The sequence below is a fragment of the Ylistrum balloti genome, unplaced genomic scaffold, assembly GCF_031769215.1.
Source record: "Ylistrum balloti isolate Yb309-2 unplaced genomic scaffold, AGI_CSIRO_Ybal_v1 Utg369966, whole genome shotgun sequence".
In the NCBI taxonomy this organism is placed as follows: Eukaryota; Metazoa; Mollusca; class Bivalvia; order Pectinida; family Pectinidae; genus Ylistrum; species Ylistrum balloti.
The window spans coordinates 331,585-350,833 of NW_026782061.1; the positions used below are offsets into that span (position 1 = coordinate 331,585).

Here is a 19,249-nt window from a genome sequence, read left to right on the forward strand (position 1 = left end):
TTTCAACATTTCATTGCGTTTTGCTCACTGACGAGTCCTATAAGGACGAAACAGCTGGATGATGTAGCATTACTGACGAGTCCTAGAAGGACGAAACAGCTGTATGATGTAGCATCACTGACGAGTCCTAGAAGGACGAAACAGCTGTATGATGTAGCATCACTGACGAGTCCTAGAACGACGAAACAGCTGGATGATGTAGCATTACTGACGAGTCATAGAAGGAAGAAACAGCTGTATGATGTAGCATCACTGACGAGTCCTAGAAGGACGAAACAGCTGTATGATGTAGCATCACTGACGAGTCCTAGAACGACGAAACAGCTGGATGATGTAGCATTACTGACGAGTCATAGAAGGAAGAAACAGCTGTATGATGTAGCATCACTGACGAGTCCTAGAAGGACGAAACAGCTGTATGATGTAGCATCACTGACGAGTCCTAGAACGACGAAACAGCTGCATAATGTAGCTTTACGAGTCATAGAAGGAAGAAACAGCTGTATGATGTAGCATTGTTCAATCATTGGTCCAATTGATATCAAAAACAGATAAACAATCACTTAGAGATAAAGAGGAATGTTAATATGTACACTGAAATCATATTTTCTTCTTTCGTTCGCAAAAAAACAACACATGCATAAAAATAACAATAAAAACACAGACTATAATGAACAATAAGGAATATTCTATTTTTTTTCAGAAATGATTTGTATCCTTTCCTTACATATTACAGTAATTTCTACATCAGCACACAAAAACCCATTTGATATGTTACCTGAACTAGCTAATATGAGTGATATGAGCGGTATGACGTCATTGGTGTCACGTGCGTGGGTTGATATGCCGTGCAAATGCTGTGTAAGTGATATCAAATGTACCATCATTGTGATCAATTTGCTGCTTGCAGACGTAGAGGAGATACGTTTATGAGCTCACGTTAATTGGCACTATGTAAAAAAGAAGACTTTTTGTTAGCCATTATCATGACACACCCTAAAGAGAATAATTTTATATGAGATAGATTGACGATAACCTTTCAAATCCCAAGATAGGAATACTGAAAACCACAATGTTTGTCTTGAATGAGGAACGACACTCCTTGCAAATTTTTTCAGCAATTTTCAAGGACTTTGATTAAATCTCTAAGTTGGAACTGCTGTTGTTCGTTTGACGGAAATGCGAGATTGAAGGACCACTTAACAAAAATCAACAGTAAAAGAGCTCTATTTTCAACAATTTTCTGAAGATAGGATAAAACCGCCATAAATAGATTCCTCGAAAATAAAGAGAACGAAGAAAATAATGGTCCATTTCATGATTTCTGTGCAAATGTAACCTTTGTATCAAGTTTTTGGTAAAATCGCGAAAATGTATTTGAACCATCGAAAAAACAACGGCTATGTTCATGGTTACGATCACTTTGCTCTCTACAACCCTCGAACATTTCATGGCAAAATTGAAGACACACTTGTAATTTGATATGTCTAGAGCAGGAGAAAAAAAACCCCGACAAATCACAGACGGATACGCTCCTTTAAAGATTGTAAAGGAGAGACACCCAACATCAAAGCCAATACAACATACTGTTTTTGTGACCTTGAGATTCCTTTGATGTACAGGATCAAACTAGTCTTCTTGTCCCATCCACAAGGTTTCACACAAAGAACATTCGATTTTGCCATGGAATATCCCAGGGTTACATAGCGAAACTCCTGGAGTATCGAGGACGTCAATTATATTACAGTGTAGTACAACATATGTTATAGTCATACAGTTGTATTTCACTGTAAACGTTTTACAATTACTGAATTGTATTAAATTGTATTACGGTTGATATTTTATAGTCATTCCATCCTATTCTAATTCACAGACTTTTACCAAACTGTATATTTAGTATCCGAAAATCAGCTTAATATAAACGTATATCAGTTTTATTTAGCATAATTGAAAACAGAAAAGCTTGAAAAGTTTATTTTCAAAGGAATCGTAATCAAGAAAAATTGTAGAAATCAAAAATTTTATATGTGAATCTTATATTGTTTATAGGCTGATAGTCCGTAAGGTTATCTTCTTTGTCTTGTTCAATGCTCTATTTTAACTTTTTTCTAATTTCTACATTCATTGTCGTCCTGTGTTCCACACCAAGGTTGTATATTTAGACCTTTAATACTCTGTACCTATCTTTGTTCCAAAAGGTTTTGTTAACATTCTGTAACAATCAGCGTTCTACAAGGTTCTGTTTTAGGCGTCTGAACGTGCTTACATTCTTATCTTTCTTAACACTATGCGTTCCACATTGTAATGCTTTTTTTCATACATCAACGCGAGAACTACTTGCGTATCACAATGTCCTGTTTTCACCTTTTGCTATTTTTCAACATTCGTGAAATATCTGTGTTCCACATACTTCTTTTGATAATGATTTTTTTTTATGTTTGAAACTCGTTTCTATCCCATAATCGAAAATATTTTTTTTGCATTTATCCATATCTAGTTAAACTGCTATATTACATTCATTGATGATATATATGAACATTTTCCTTGTCAATAATGTTAATTATTTGACAGTAGATTTATCATAAAATAATGTTTTGTCAGTGCTACTATTTTGAAACCTAGGAAGCGCACGAAGAAAAACAATTGGTGAAAAGAAAACCCAGCTGAGAATTTGCACTTACCCAAAATTAGTAAAATTTCATAAATACCAATATTGCTAATTTTGCGAAGAGTAAGCATTATCTAGCTGCTACGAAACACTAATAAAAGACAGAATAAAAATTTCAATTACAATGAAACAAAATGACGTCAAGTTAATTTCACTTACAAACATACTGCTTTCACGAGCAATCTTCAAACACATTGGAATTGAGACATCTTGACATATCAGTTTTACGTATAAATTTGAAATTTCATTCAATTGTATTTAAAAGACCTACTTGTAATACACAAGTGATGTCTGGGATAGTAGTAGCAAGGTAGATTTGGGATAAGTCCCTCAGTAGCCTCCTAAGCATTTGAATTTAGCCCTTAGCAGCACTGACGAGTCCTAGAAGGATGAAACAGCTGTATGATGCAGTTTAATTCATTGTTTGACTCTACTATAGCTCTGAAGTTATATTAAAAGGTGCGTTTTGTATAATCTTGTGACACAATCTAAACAGACGATTTAGAATACAACTAGGTTAATGGTCGATTATAAAAGGAAACTGAAGGGAAAACCTGAAGATAGATGGAAACCCAGAAGAATAGGATTTAATAAAGGCTTACCTCACCTTATTTCATCGGTATAGGGTCATCAAAATTAGATTAATTAATCAATGAAAATATCACATTAAGGCGAATAAATATTGTAAGATAGTGCTCAATTTTTCGTCTTCTACGGGAAAGAGTAACTGAAAAGTGTTCCAGGAAAATAAGGGATAATTTGAGTTATGCTTCTAATGTCTGAAGATGGTTTGATACTTGATGCTCGTAAGTATATCTAGTGGTTTTGTTATTTACACGGTTACTGTTTGAGAACATGACATTTCTTGGATTGACCAAGGTCTACATGGCAGGTGTCGTCGATGAAGCAAAGGACACTTGCCATTCTGGAATATCTTATCCTTCTCGTCCATTTTCTAGAGTGTAAATCTCTACTTTATTAAATTCTTGTCATCGGTTAAATGATATTTAGTTTAATCATAATTTTGTTTAGATGTGGAAACAAAAATATGAGCTGTAATTGAATTGGCATAACAATGTTGCAGACACGGAAGAAGATAATCCAAGCTGGTGTGATTTTTTTTCAGAGATGACGCGAATTTGAATATTTCTTCGGGAAAAATATTTATCATATCTCGGCAGTGAAATTCAACATCTAAAACATCATATACTCCCTGTGGAATGTAAGCATCAGGTATTCTATCATAGCTCTTAATATCTGTAGTTTAACATAGGCATTTACGGCACTGCATTTGCCGCTGTAACCAGCTTTAAAGTATTTTTACATACATATTTGTTATATTTTTGTTTGATTAGCTGCAACCAACGTGCATGATTGTAATTGCGTTATACTTATAATATATCTGGTTGGTTTGTCCTTATATAACAACAGATTGGCACGTCCACTCACATTACTTTAAAAAAGCTCTCATAACAAGCGTAGTGTAGAGAGTGGAGAAAGCAAAACCTCTTATCGAAGAAATGTGTTTTTAGAAGAGGGCGTCGAAGATTGGTCAACAGGTCGTTGGACATGCCTCTTGGTTTCGTTGCTATACATCTTGTCATATGAGAATGCTAAATTGCTTTGATTTATCTAAACTTTGACAGATGTCGTCGAACAAGGTAGGTGATTTATGTCTCCGAACACTGAGTTATTTTCTTGTACTTTTTAAATGGTGTCTGTGAAAATATTATAATATTCAATTTTTGTTCTAACTTGATTACCTCAAAGTTATGAACATTTTCATTGTATGTCTACATCTACAAAAAATGTGTTTGCGGGTGATATCTCGCAGTAAATGTTACACTGTGAAATCCTTTTATTTTATTCGACTGATGTAATCAGATTTTTGTGTTCTTATGCATCCTGGTGTGTACATCATATTTTCTTGTGTATATCGTAATGACTTATTGCGTAGAGCATCGTGACGTAATATGTAAATACTTATGACGTATTTTGCACATAGTAATGACAAATTGTGTTAGTTGTTTCACTACTTACTGTGTTCAAGTATGTACGTACATCTAGATCTACATCAAACATATTGAGCTAACTTGTCACGTGATCATTTGTGTGACGCTATTAATCTGTTACAAGACTTGATTAGCTCTCCCATGAATTGGAGTTAGGAAAGCAGCATGGCTGTATAAAGCATAACTATTCAACCAAAATGTATATGTGTACATATTAATATCAGTAAATGGCGTTAGCTGTAGTATATCACTAAGTGTGTTATAGCTGACAATCTAACATCAAATACAATACTGATTTTATCACCAATAGCAGTAAGTGATACACGATTAAAACAAACTTGAATATTTACAGAAAATATTACGTCATATAGAGCATAATGGATATAACTCATTCAGAATTCCGAATCAAATCTTGTATTTTTCCCCTATTTTAATTTTGGTCAATGGTCAAATCAGAAGATAACGTCCCATAACTCTTTCTAAAAATTAACTGAGTAACTTACTCCTAGTCTTCTATTCTATTCCTAACTTTTTGTTTGAATTGCAGACAGAAATTTCCGAAAAAATCTTTTTATTCGCGAGGAAATTTTGTGAAAAAGAAAACTTTTTGTTTTGTCGTTTTTTATTCCTGAATTTGCTTTTATCAAATCAATGCCAACCTTACTACCTTTATGTCTGGACACTAACATGCACAACAATAGGAATAAATCGATTATATACAATTAACCAACATTAAAAGCAAAGCATTTATGAGCGGGTTAAGTATACAAGGTATGAATACCAGCAGACAATATACACTTATGGTGCAAGGGACAACAAAGGCAAAACAATGATAATAATGAGCATGCTGATTTACATAATATTTAAATTAAGTCGTATTTGATGAATATGCATGACGAGGCGTTGACAGCAGCCAGGAACGGAAGGAGAGATTCTATGAAGCATGCAAATCGTTCCGCATAATTAACTCGTCATACTATATTAGACAGAATATATATATATATATGTATATATGCAAATTGATACCTCAGATATTAAGATAAAGACAAAATTGCAAGATGTTTTCGAGCTAAAGACATGAAATTGATAAAATATAGCATATATGTGTTTGTGTAAACTGTTTTGTTTTGATAGATACAAAATAACTTGTTTCGTTAAGCAATTAAATTAGCATATTTATGAATATGCAAATAAGATGTAACGTTAGAGTTGGAAATAGAATATATATTTAGATATGTTAAATATAAGTAAAAGGTGGAAAAAAAGAAAAGACAAAGTCTTGGCTTTGTTCAACATTTTATTTCTGCGCCTGAAATACATGTGACTTTGTGTGAATCTGGAACATAAAGACCCGAGGTCATCCTAAAGAAACGAACCGAGGTAGTCCGAAAGATAAGAGATACACAGATAAATAAATAAATAAATAAATACGTGTAGGATAAAGAGATAAGTGAAGATATAGAGCTAGAGCTAGAAAGAAGATATATGAGTTTTAATTTTGCGTGTTAAAATTAGATTTGAATAAAATGCTAAATTCCAAACAATCGAAACACCATGAATAGTTTAGTTTTATAGTGTTATCAGAGATAAAACGTCTATTACTAATTTTAGCGCGACCACACGTTTGTTCATTTGCAGCATGCTGTAGCAAAATGTTAGTTCGTAAATATGATCAAATAATTATGAAAATCCTTTTACACCTATGCGAGGATCAACCACACCTTAATGACGTAAGCACTTTGAACTTTGACCTAAAACAATGCACCACTATCGTTGGAACGATTGACACGCTTCAAAAATGGTCTCTCTTGCTTCCGGTCCTGCCTGGCTTTCAAGTTCTCCCATGATGCATTGCATTGTCGCTTAGCAACACTGAAGAGACTGTTGTCATGCCGACTACAGGGGGGTGAGCTCTAATCCACACTGCTGTCAAGGTAAATGGAATATTTGGACTGAAAATGGTAAACAAATGACAACATGTGAACACAACAAATCTACGTGACGTCACTGTCAAACAAACATTATGTTAGAATAGAACCTTGTGAATCCGGATTAATATTATCCTTAATTATGTCTTTAATTAATCAAATATTCCCATCAATATGAGATCAGTTAATCTTGTATTCAAGTTGAAAGTGCAAATTCATAATTAGCCTATAACTCGGCTATCCTTGTGTGTATTTCAGCTTATACAAGGATGATCTTAATGCGGTATTTTCACGCGATTTTTACTACAATTTCATTATGAATCTTGAAATTTGTCTCCGTCAAAGTATTTAAATGATATAGAGATCATTAAAGAATTTTGGTTTTCCGCAGAATAAGATTCTACAATAAAGTTTTCAATTAAATAAATAGTAATTATTTCAGATGTCTGACATTCAACTGTTCATATTTCGGATATCAGACATTCTACTGTAAAAATTACTGACATTCGACATTCTAGTGTATTATTTCTCATATTCGACACCTTAGTGTAAATATTTCTGATGTTCGATATTCTACTGTAAATACATGAGATTCTACAGCAAATACTTAAACATGGTTCTACGGAATATGATTCGTATTAACAGGGTTAACGGGATTCAACTAGACACATATTAACGAGATTCTACAGGCCGAACTCTTTTCAATTCATTATGTGGTGTTTTTTGTGGAAGATATGACAACACATACAAGCGGGATGTGAAATACATTAGAGGTTAGGCTCATGTCGATACAATATACATTTTAAGAACTGCAAATAATACTGGAAAAGGTATTGTGGCGTTTTAATTTTTCAACTTTGATCCAGTGCCTTTCAAAGATGGTAGTTTTATAGATAATATGTCGCAAGAATGTTTTTGATAAATGCTTAATTTACAAACAAACAAAAAAAAAAAAAAAAAAAAAGCAGGTCATCTAGAAAATGTCATTTGTCTGAACATACTCTGAAATGTTTGTCAATAACAATTAATTGCACATGTAAAATCTTTTGGAAGAATGTTGTCACGCGGAAAAAATAGGTCGATGTCATACATGTTTAGACCTCTGACCTTCATCTTAAAGGACTTTTTCGGTCACAGATACCATGGAATGTTTTTGGTTGCCCCATTTTGTGAAGAACAAAAGAATGTGTTGATATAGGAAGACAAGGTAAGTCAACCAGTCTGCAGCTACTGACAAGTTTATTTAGGTCAAGTCGGCGATAAGATCTGAAGAAAACTAAACTGATGAACGAGATAAGAGTTCTAAAGACTAAGATGATGTTCCTGGTAATAAACACAAGATCCTCTGTCAATTTAATATCTCAAAAATTAAAATGGAACTTTTTTTTCTGTAAACAAATTCGTTATGATATCTTTTCCCGTGATATTCTGAAAGGGCGAGCTTTCCACAGTTCACGCTTTGTACGCCGAAGACGGATGTCATCTTTTCCTGATTTTAATCAATCTTTGTGAAATGTCTACTTATATCATAAATATGATAGGTATATCTGAACGAATCAAATTATCTGGTCCTTAACAGAACATATGGAAACCAAAATGTTGTTAACAGTCGACATGGTCGTAATGACGTAATAGTTCTTGTCTGTTATGTAAGTTGCTTTGTCTTACTTTTGTGTGCCACACAGCACAAGTACAAAGAAGTGCACAGGATTTATGCAGTGAACTACTTTCAGTTGGCATTGATGGGCATATGAATGCCAACACAGGATAAGGGTCAATTCAATAAAGCGTTTCAAGTTGAATTTCATTTTATCGTGTTGGCTTTCATATGCTCATGAATGCTTAGTGAAAGTAGTTCAATGCTTCTATTAACCGTTTTCAATTTTCCTCTCATCGTAAGGGGAGACAATCTCAATTTGATTACATTACTTGCACTATTCCTACGCTGGTAACAGTTCATGAGCTGGTAATTCACAACTGACTTTTGTAAAGTTACATCGTGCCATACAATGGTAAATACAAAGAAATAACTTACGTTTCTCTCTGTGACGTCATCAGAAGCAGAAGTTTCCCTGTCGGGTCTATTGGCGAGCTGATTCTGTAGATCTACGATCTGAAAAAAATTGAACAAAATCGTCTTAAAACACGTGTCAATCATTAAAATGATAGACTGATGGATAATTCTTAAATGTTACCCGTGCTTTTTTTATTTTTATTCTAGAAAACGTGGTTTTGATTGTTTAAGTTAATAAAAAAATGAAAAAAATAATATTAAACAGTAAAAATGATATAAATCACCAACAGAAAATTCGCAATGTCTGGTTACTGAGGTATTTATAATATAATATATACTTGTAACTAATGTCAAAAACATAAAATAAAACTGGTTAAAGTGATGGCATTCATACAACTATTAATGTCGTGAATATGTGTTCACACTAACTACGGGTAATGATGAAATCCTATCTAAAACTGTGGATTCTTGCAAAAGAAGGACCACTTTCATAAGCCTTTACATGAAATGTATTACACCAAACATGGGATGTTCGTTATTTATATATTTGGCGGGTGATGTTAAAACGTGAAAGAAGAATTCGAAAAAAGCTGCTTTAAACTGAATCAAAAGGCAGTATTAGGATATTTTATTGAACACGAATCTTGACTTCATATTTCAAATTACGCTGAATATAATATTTTTTATCGTATTTTATTTGTTTACCAGGAATATAACATTCTGATTACCTAAGGGATCTTGGCGCCCACGATTACTATTACTATTACCGTTTGTATCAAACCGCCTGTCGGCCATCTTGTTTTTTTCCGATAGGACCAAAAATGTACTATGCACAGCTGAGAACCAAAGTGAACCTACTTGTGAAATTTTAAAATGATCCATCCTACACTACTCCAGGAAAAAACCAAGATGGATGCCTCTCTAATGATGGGCGGAAGAACGGACGAAGAGCGATTTTATTAGCCGACTAACAGTAAGATAAGATTTGGAAACGTCTGAAACAATATCCCCCAGCCCAACCTCCACCCCTCCCAATAAAATGGCGGGACATAATAAAATATATGCATTATGACTAGGGTGTGGCACAATGGTTAACCATTATCTATAGTATGTACATGTGTTCAAAATTGTTGTCGTAAGAGCAACAAATTAGAGAGACTCGTTCTGATTCGGTGCTCTTGACGCTTCCAGAAATTGCTTCACGCCGTTCTATCGCTGAATCCATATGTACATTATGAGATGTAGCAAGTTATGTAAAAAGAGCATCATAATATTTATAGATATTATCGAGACACATCTGCACAGAATCATAATGATACAGTGTATATGTACTATCACTGAGAAAAGAGGCCCTGGAAAGGGGGCGCGTACACCTAATTATACTGGCCCCTGTGTCTAAAATCAAAATTAAAAGGAAATTGTGTTTTATCATTTTGGTCCCTCAGATAAAGTTTCAAACTATGGTGAAAAAGGCTAATATAAGAAAGTAGAAGAGCATTTCTATACAAAAACGTTGGGGCTTTTCGCCAGTCTAGCACCTAATGTGTTTCGAGTAGATCGACATTTTACATTAAGCTTTGTATTTAGCTATGTGTAAAAATGTGTAAAATGCATGTTCTATCAGAATGTTCGTCGACCATAAAAACACATGTCTATTTAGTTTAAATCCCAGTTTATGTTTGGTGAAATCTGGTTTAGCTTCTGGTTCTAATTTTATCCTGATCATGTACTTTCTTAATCGGTTACTCACTCGGGTCTTCCCGTTTCATTCCTTAGAATGACGGAAAGGTCCGAGTTGTTTCCCGTTTTCTTTATTTATCGGAAAGAGTTCGAAAATATGAACGCAGCCAATCTTAAACCACCAAGTGTAACGATCGTAATATGAGAGATCGTAACCCCAGAAATTTCAAGGATGGATGCAACCGTTACCTAATTATTTACAAGTAACAGAAAATGTTTTTTTTCTTTCTTTAATGTCATTTCTAGAACACATTTAAACTACAGTTCATCCTTAAATATGGAAAATTATATCATATTGTATTTTATTATAATATATCATATTGTATTTTATTATAATATATTATATTACTTTTGTTGATAAAAAGTTCATTTTGTGTGTCATGAATTCTCGTACAGTGCAAGGATAGATCAAAACAGGTTTTTATACAATTCACCAACCAAAGTGGAGTCAGCTCCAACAATGAAAATATTCACTAAGTAGACCCTGTATATATTACAAAGATGACCAGCAAAGAACGCAGATGAAAATACAAAAACCTTATATGTCGATGTTAATGGAACTAAGCTTTGCAAACAATGTTAGGATCAACTTAGATATAATAAAGTAAGAATAATATGGCTTCATGTTAAGACGACCTTCCGTTATTGGAACATATTGGAACTGCACCAAGACCACTCTGTGAGCGGGCATGTGTTTGGCATCTGTTAGTGATGCACGTGATGTGTGTTTACACGTGAAATTAAAGAAAGAAAAGTATGGTTAGTTACCAGCTGTATAAAGTTATAAATATATTGTGCGGCGATTCTTTTTAAATTCTTTTAATTTTAAAGTATTTCTGATTCCTATTTTAGGAATTACAATTTCGGCACATAACGAAGCGAATAAACATTATTAATTCGGTAAAGTGTCTTGTATTCGAGATAGTTTGGGTTTATAATAGTTCTGTCTACGGTAAACGGTATGGGGGTAACGAAGCGAAAGCGAGCTTGTTACGTCTGTGAATTACTATACCAATAACGTACCAGTCCTAAGATACAGGCTTTACAGTAAGTATGGTAGTAAACTATTGTGTGTGTTACCAATTATCGTAAATAGACAAAGGTGGTAGGGAGGGACACATCCAAGTACTCTAGGTCTGTTAGCTATAACCTGCGTGGGTCTAGAACCGAATGCATTACAATATCTTCTAGGTTATTTTGGAAGCGTTATTTATAAGTTACATCGTTCATTAACGAGAGAACAAAAATGAAAACTTGAACTTCAAAATTAAATAAAAATACTCTAGATTGACATTAAGAAAGACGGTTTGATCAGGCACAATCATCCAGAAGTATTACAGTCACCTATGATATTTGGTTGACTGCTTTAGAGACATATATGCGTGTGCTTTAAGTATGTTTTCCTGTTACTAAAAGACATAGTGTTTAGTTTCCTATTTTTTACATGTCTATAGTTACAAATACGCCGAAGCCTTAGTGACACGGCCTCTGTATTTAGAAGCTACGGTGCATTGTAATAGTAAATGTTGAACTACGCCTTGATCTTGAATTATGTACTGACAGTTGTAATTCTGGATCTATGGAGTTCGGACAAACGAATTTTCACTACATATACTGAACCAACACATAGTTTATACATATCATCTGAACACTCAAAACTGACTTCATATTCTGGACCAATGGAGTTCGGACAAACGAATTTTCACTACATATACTGAACCAATACATAGTTTATACATATCATCTGAACACTCAAAACTGACTTCCTATTCCGGATCAATGGAGTTCGGACAAACGAATTTTCACTACATATACTGAACCAATACATAGTTTTTACATATCATCTGAACACTCAAAATTGACTTCTAAGCATGTACACTTGTTCTTGAAGCCAAGTGACGCATGAGCATGTTATTAATTGTATCGAAATATATTCTTAGTCATGGTGCATCCGTCTCTAAAAATAACCTTTTAATAGTTTCGTCACGAACGTTTCCATAACTACGGTTGCCATGGGAACAGACTAAAGATCATATGTTTTTATAAAAAAATTAAATTGAAATGCTATGTTGTGAAGCAATTTGTTTATTTGTTTGTTTTTAACAAACATTGAAACAACACGGGAAGGCGGAACCATGTCAGTAAAGATTCGATAGATTGTTCAGTTTACACAGGAACCGTGTTAGGTTGTCCTCCTCGACAGTCCCCAATCAAATATAAAGCGGAACATTGTTCGTATTAAGGTGTACTTCATTACGGAAAAGTTTTAAGGAGTACCTATAATTCTTTACTATTATTCTTTAATAAAATATTTTGAATAAAAGTGAGGCCTACATCGCTAGAACGAATCGGAAGGCTTGTGAAAGATTTTGAATTTCTTTGAATGTTTGTCGGAACGTGTAATTACGGATTAAATTAATTATTTATACGGAGATATCGTTAATCTGAGACAAAATACCTGAGATGGTAGCTTATATCGCCAGTCTAGAACGAATATTTGAAATTCAAACTCCTTCGACCAACTTAAACAGAATACAAGAATACAAGGAAAATCGCAACTCCGGATTGAGATATTCACGATACTTCTAAAATAAAAAACAGAAGAGCTTCGTTTTTCCGGAAATGATATATGTTAACACGAGTCTCATTACTCCGTAATGAAACAGATACTTTGGAACCTCTTTCGTCAAAAGATACAAACTCAAGATGAAGGATATTATTTTTATACTTTAAAGTGGTGTTGACATCAAGCCAATGCCAGCGCGTGCTGTTAAGATCTAGAGAAATACGCCAACATTTCCTCCTCCAAAGTGAGGGAGGGTTGCTTTGAAGACAAGCCAAACAAGCGTCCAATTTTCAAATTTGATTGCGACTAAGGTTAATATGTAGGTTAACTGGTCAAGGGAAACAAGCAGTCAGGAGTACTGTTTTCAGATACAGAAATGGCTTGTAGAAGACGTATAAATGTTTGTGATTAATTCTTACTGGCACAGATATATGTGATGATTTCACTTTACAAGAGAAGAACATTTACGTGCATTGGCGTTTTTTTAATGAATTCACACGCTCGTAAAATTTTCGCAAAAATGACGCGATATCTATTAAACAGTAAAGAATCATCACTTAACGTTAAGTAATTAGATTGTTTTATTAACCAAGGATATAAATATTTACCGAAATGGAACAGAGGTCAATCCAACTTTTAAGTACAATATGGGAGATCTTATTTTTCACTTAAAATCCTAAAGTGTTAATATAAAAGGTAAAATGGTCTGTCTCTATCTGGGGATCCGATTTTGTTTTATCTCAGCCTAGGAGAAGAAAAGGTAGTAGACAAATACTACTGATTAACTCTTCGCTCAATAGTTTGTAGTGGTTTCGTTGCTATCAACCCGTTTCTATTTTTGAGAACATGGCATTACTTGAATGATACAGATTTACATGCCAGTGGAAGTTCTTGTCGATGAAGCAGAATGTGCTTATCCTTCAGAAACACCAATTTTTCAGTTTAATTATATTTTTTTCACAAGTTTTTCAAGTGTTAATTTTTCCCTCGACTTAATGATTTCAAGACGATATTACGATTTTATTAATATATCAGTATTCTGTTGTTTACACTTGGTCCCGTGAAAGAGATACAGTGCGAGATACAGTGATAATAAATATTATGTAAGGTATCTGCTGTTTGGTCCTCTAGAGCACTAGAGGACAAACCACATCTCTATAACACATACCACATGTGTGTGTTGTTATAAGCTCTGATAAATAACTACAACCATATGTCCGAAATGCACACTTGCTATCTGGTGAAATGCTATACCTCGCGAACACGCACAGCACGTGTGCATGTCAGCGCCTCTCGCAACTTCTGACATGACAATCGCGAACTTAGTAAATCGTAGATGTTTTTAACGGTGGGAGACAGTGTCTTTATGTATTTCCCTATACACGCATAAGATTATCCTACTTTTTAATCTTTTGCACGAGAGGTCATTATATCCGAACGTTTCCGTGCGGGATCGAACCCGGAACATCTGGTTTACCTATCTGACGCTTTACCAAAAGAGATAGGGAGAATATTTCCTCTCCGTGTCGGTTGGAAGCGGACAGCATTTAACCAGGAGGAAGTGAATAACTCTCTTTTAGTTCTTCCCAGTAGTTACATTGAATATTAAAACATTGTCAGTGTTTCTGAAAATTTTGCATACCTCGATATTTTTTCCTTTTATGTACGTGTTGCTTACTTGCATATAGACACACCATGTGTACATGTATGTGACTTTACCATTACATACACATATACCCTGTATATGCACGTGTAACGTTTAATGGCTATTTCACACATGTGACTTAATCATTAGTACGTAAAGTTTCTTTAACATTATTAGAACATATTTTCATGAATTAAATATTCTTTCCGACCAAAACGATGTTCTACCTGACAAATAAACAACAACATGACAAAAATAAAAAAAATAAATGACAAAATCTTCAAAAACGAAAAATAAACAAAACAAAAAGAAAAAAATAAGGCAGAAGTATAGTAATATATTATAAAGTACAAAATACCGAGACCTGAACCACGAACCTAACTTTAATTGTCCTAATCTAAGCTGTTAAAACATTAGTAGATGCATTAAACACACACAAAATGGCGGCATGCTGTCAAGTGGTATAAATAGATCTACGTTAGCATTTGATTCGTCATACAGGAAGGCTTCTATATAACGTCATCTAGTTTGGTGTACACACCTTCCTTGATACACTGACAAAAGGCCATATTTCATTGAATAGTTCAAACAGTATAAATACGTCATTATTCCTTGTCCATTTTCTATGTAGATCGGACTTCTGGATTTCAAGATATCATACAACTGGGTTTGAAAATAAATCGTCAGATGTTTTGACCATAGACACTTCTAAATATCATCTTTTTATGGAATATATAAATTCACAAACCAGTCCCAACGGTACGCGAGACGTGCGTACCAAAACCCGTACCGAAAGCAAAAAAATACCGCGCTTCAACTACACAACACTCATAAAGTATATAAAGGCTTCTTTGAAAACTGTTCATTTAAAAAAAATCTCTATCTCTTAAATCGATTAGACTACTTAGAATGAAAGGGGATGCAGAAACATTGAATATTTGTTTAGTGTTTCACGTGCTTCACACATATATACTTACTTTATCCTTTAATTTATCTATCTCCATTTCCAGGCGAAACTGTTTTTTATCGGATTTCTCCAGAATGTCCGTGAGATGCAAATTTTCTTCTTCAACCTTGGATCTCCTATCTTCCATGATATCTAATTCGTCGTGTAAACGAACAGACACTTCCTTCGCCATTTGTAACTCCTGCTCAATCGATCGTATATGGGCACGTGCATCGTCGTCCTTGAACTGATTTTGTAACGTCCGAAGTTTGTCCTCATACTGAATGCGATCTGCTTCGACGCTTTCATTCTGACGTTCTGCTTTGCGTAATTTAAACTGAAGGATACGACAATTTTTGGCGGTAATTTCCAATTCACGCTGTAAATCTCGGAATTCCTCGGCTTCCTGATCACGGAAACTGTCATACATTTCATCCATTTCTACTTTAAGTTCTTGGATTTCTAGACGTAGCTCATCGTTTTCGTCTTTAAGATTTGATACGATAGCTTCCGATGCGTCAACTTGTTGTTCCATGTCCGCTATTTCAGTTGTGACGTCATGGTTTGCGATATTTTGTTCCTGGTGTTGTTGTTGTTGTATATGTTGTTCCTTGAGTCTGTCCGATAATAAGGTGTTGTCCTTTTCCAGTTTTTGACATCGCCCTTCCATTGATGTTAACTCGCTTTTAAGTCCCACGATCACATTCTCAACATCCTGTTTTGCCATTAAAACCTTGTTTTCTTCCATTTCTTTCTCCGTCATCCCGTCTTTTAGCTTTTTGTTCTCGCTTTCGAGAATTTGACATTTCCCCTCCATGTCGTTTAATTTTTTCCTCAGTAAGTCTAATTCTTCATTTACTTTGGCCTTTTCTGCTGTAAGAAGCTCAAGTTTCTCTTTCCCCGCCTCTCCATTTTGGACGGCCTCGGATGTTTTGACCGGAGTTGTCCCATGCTTGCTCCCGCCAAAGCGCGAAGACAAACTACTAGTGGCTGATTTGTTTACGCCAGGGATCGGTTGTGCTGTAGGCTTATCTGTTGTTGTTGCAGCGCTGCTTGATCCTGACGTAGACCGGTGCGAAATGCCTTGTTCCTTTGACGACGGGGACTTATTACTACTACCTGCGCTGCTATCGTCTGTCGCTGTATCACTGGGTAACTTATCTTTAACTCCCGCCTTCTTGCGACCTAAGCTATTAAACTTGGCATCCGACTGGCCGTCTTTGTTACTGCCTGAAAACGATTTACTGCTCAATTGCTTGAATTTATTTGAAATTTCCTCTGTTTTAGAAGTGGTCACCTTTCCTTTATCCTCAAATTTTGCTGTAGTTTGTTTGGTCTTGCTGCTTAATTCCTCAGATTTTGCCGCTAACTGCTTTACTTTACTAGTGTCGTCTGCTCTTGATGAAGTAAGGGACACTTTTTTGCTACTACTCTCCTCCGATTTTGTTGTGGATGTTTTTGAAGAAACCTTGTCGAATGTATTGCTGTCCTTAGCCTGTGCTTGTGATCCTCCGTCCTTTTTATCCAGAGACTGTTTCTTCCCTAAGTTTGATAACAGTCCCTTATCCTGCGAAAGCAGGGAACTTCCCGCTAGCTTTGAGTTTGTGAAAACCTTAGTTGTTGTCAGCCCCTGTTTCTTACTCCCGTCAGTCTTCTCTCCCGGTTTGGAGTCTGATGTTTCTACTGAAGAGCTTTTATTATCTGCTGTCGTCTGCTTCTTTGAACCCTGTGACGTCACCAATGATGACACATTACCTTTGACCTCTGGCTCAGTGCTCTGCGCAGGTTTCTTGCTAGAATCTGACGATATTCCTGTACCAGATTTCTGTTTTTGTTCCAATCTCTCCTTCACGCTTAACGCACCTGTCACCAATTTACCTGGTGTCTTAGCTTTGGGGGCCGTCTCGGGAGGTTTGGATTTAGGTGCTGTCTCTGGTGGTTTTCCTTTATTTTTGGAATCTACTTTAATATCAGACACATCTTTCAAGTTTTCTGTCGATTTTTTCAAAATGTCCGACGACGATTTATTTATTCCGATGACACTTTTTGGCCTGTTTTTATCTCCTAATAAGTTTAGGTCTTTTGACTTACCGGTGTCGTCGAATGGTTGATTGATGTCCTGTTTCCTTGGTAACACTTCCGTGTCGCCATTACTGGCAACATGTTCCTCCTTACTATGAAAACAATTTCGACACACATTTTTCTTGAACACATGGCATTCAAAATTGTCACACACATTACATATCACCTCTAGGTTTTCTTCCTTACCGCCTGCACTCATCTTGATATATTGCTACACGTACAATCCCCAAACTATCACAGCACAATTATTCAAACTTTTTCTCGAAATTTCCCCGGCAGCGCCCTTGATCACGTTCACAGGATTCCAAGATGGCGGTTATTCTATTCTCTTTTCTTCGTAGCTTTACACTTTTTCTCATATGTCTTTTCCAGAATATATCCACTCCGATGTTTCCAAACTAGTGCACTTGTAATGTGTACTACGTCATCAATTTCTGAGTATATTGTTACCCTTATTCGGGCCGTGTGTGACGTAGTTGGTCCTATATGAGTAAACCGATCGTAAAGCTAAGCTTTCATTTCTGCATTTCGTTTCAGGGGCCCAAAAGGGGGGAAAACACATTCTAACAGTAATCAACACAGCATTCCGAGGCTGATGTTTTTGCCGGTGTATATATATCTGACTTCGCTAGATGAGACTTATCACCACACGCAGATCTAGGAGTCGGTTGGTGAGGATGGCAGTCTAATTATTTCAGTAGCCCACAGACCGTGTACAAACGCAACACAACCTTCTGACATCTCTCTAGACAGAACGTGTTCGTTTTACACATGATTTGTGTAACACATGTGGATGTACATCCTGTATCCTATCATTTTCTCATATAGCCCAACTTTAGTCACACAGTTTATGTAAATCACATACAAACGTAAAATTTGTTATAGTTTCTGATTTTACGAACACAAATTCACTTTGACTTCACTTCAACAATAACAATAACAAATCGGCATAAACCGCCATAGTCAGAAACTGATGCTTCGTCTTTGCTTTTTCTTTCCTTACATTAGACACGTTTAGATATGTTGATCAAACGTCAATTGTCCGTCTGGCTAATGGCCGCTATATTGACCAGACCATATAACACTAGACATGTGGTGTGGTGTTTCATATATAACCGTCGAGAAATGCAGGCTCATGCAACACTGTGACGTAACACAATATGCTAGTCTCGTGCAGAGCGCGCGAGTAAAGGTCAGCAAGTTCAATCCAATGGTCTTATTTTATCATGCGAACCTAATATTTCCGTCGACCTCCTGACTGGTTCACAGTAGGAAGTAAAATGTAATTAAAAGTTCACAAAGTTTAATCCTGTGCCGTTATTGTGTTTCAGCAAATGAAGTCACCAATACAACAAGCAATTAATTCTTACCGAAAATTGTTCACACAGGAAAAAGTTGTTCCTTTTTTTTTTCTGTTTACAAACCTCAAACGGTTAAATCCATTAACACATTTTCAAGTGAAAACCCTGTAAAATCCAGCCACTTAACTTCACATTTTAAGAGTAAGTTTTGTGTTTTAAAACGTAGAGAATTCACAGTATTCGCTGTGTAGAGTTATCATATGTGGTTCCTTATCGCTAAAACCGAACCGTGTGCGCGAGATTTTCAATTGACTAATGAAGATAGCCTCTCACACGTGGAGCCTATG

General features: G+C 35.4%; 1 protein-coding gene across 2 annotated transcripts in view; it reads right to left on the minus strand.

Moving 5' to 3' along the window:
• Positions 1-18,895, minus strand: part of LOC132547643 (uncharacterized) — a 122,657-nt gene extending 103,762 nt beyond the window's left edge. Inside the window, exons 1-2 of one of the 2 annotated variants that reach the window (XM_060211426.1) lie at positions 15,551-18,895; positions 8,644-8,721 (exon numbers count right to left, since the gene is read on the minus strand). In XM_060211426.1, coding sequence (XP_060067409.1) covers positions 8,644-8,721; positions 15,551-17,800 — 2,328 coding nt within the window. In that variant the 5' untranslated portion in view covers positions 17,801-18,895. The remainder of the gene's footprint in view (positions 1-8,643; positions 8,722-15,550) is intronic. The other variant, XM_060211427.1, reaches the window with a different exon arrangement.
• Between the last annotated feature and the right edge of the window lie 354 nt (positions 18,896-19,249).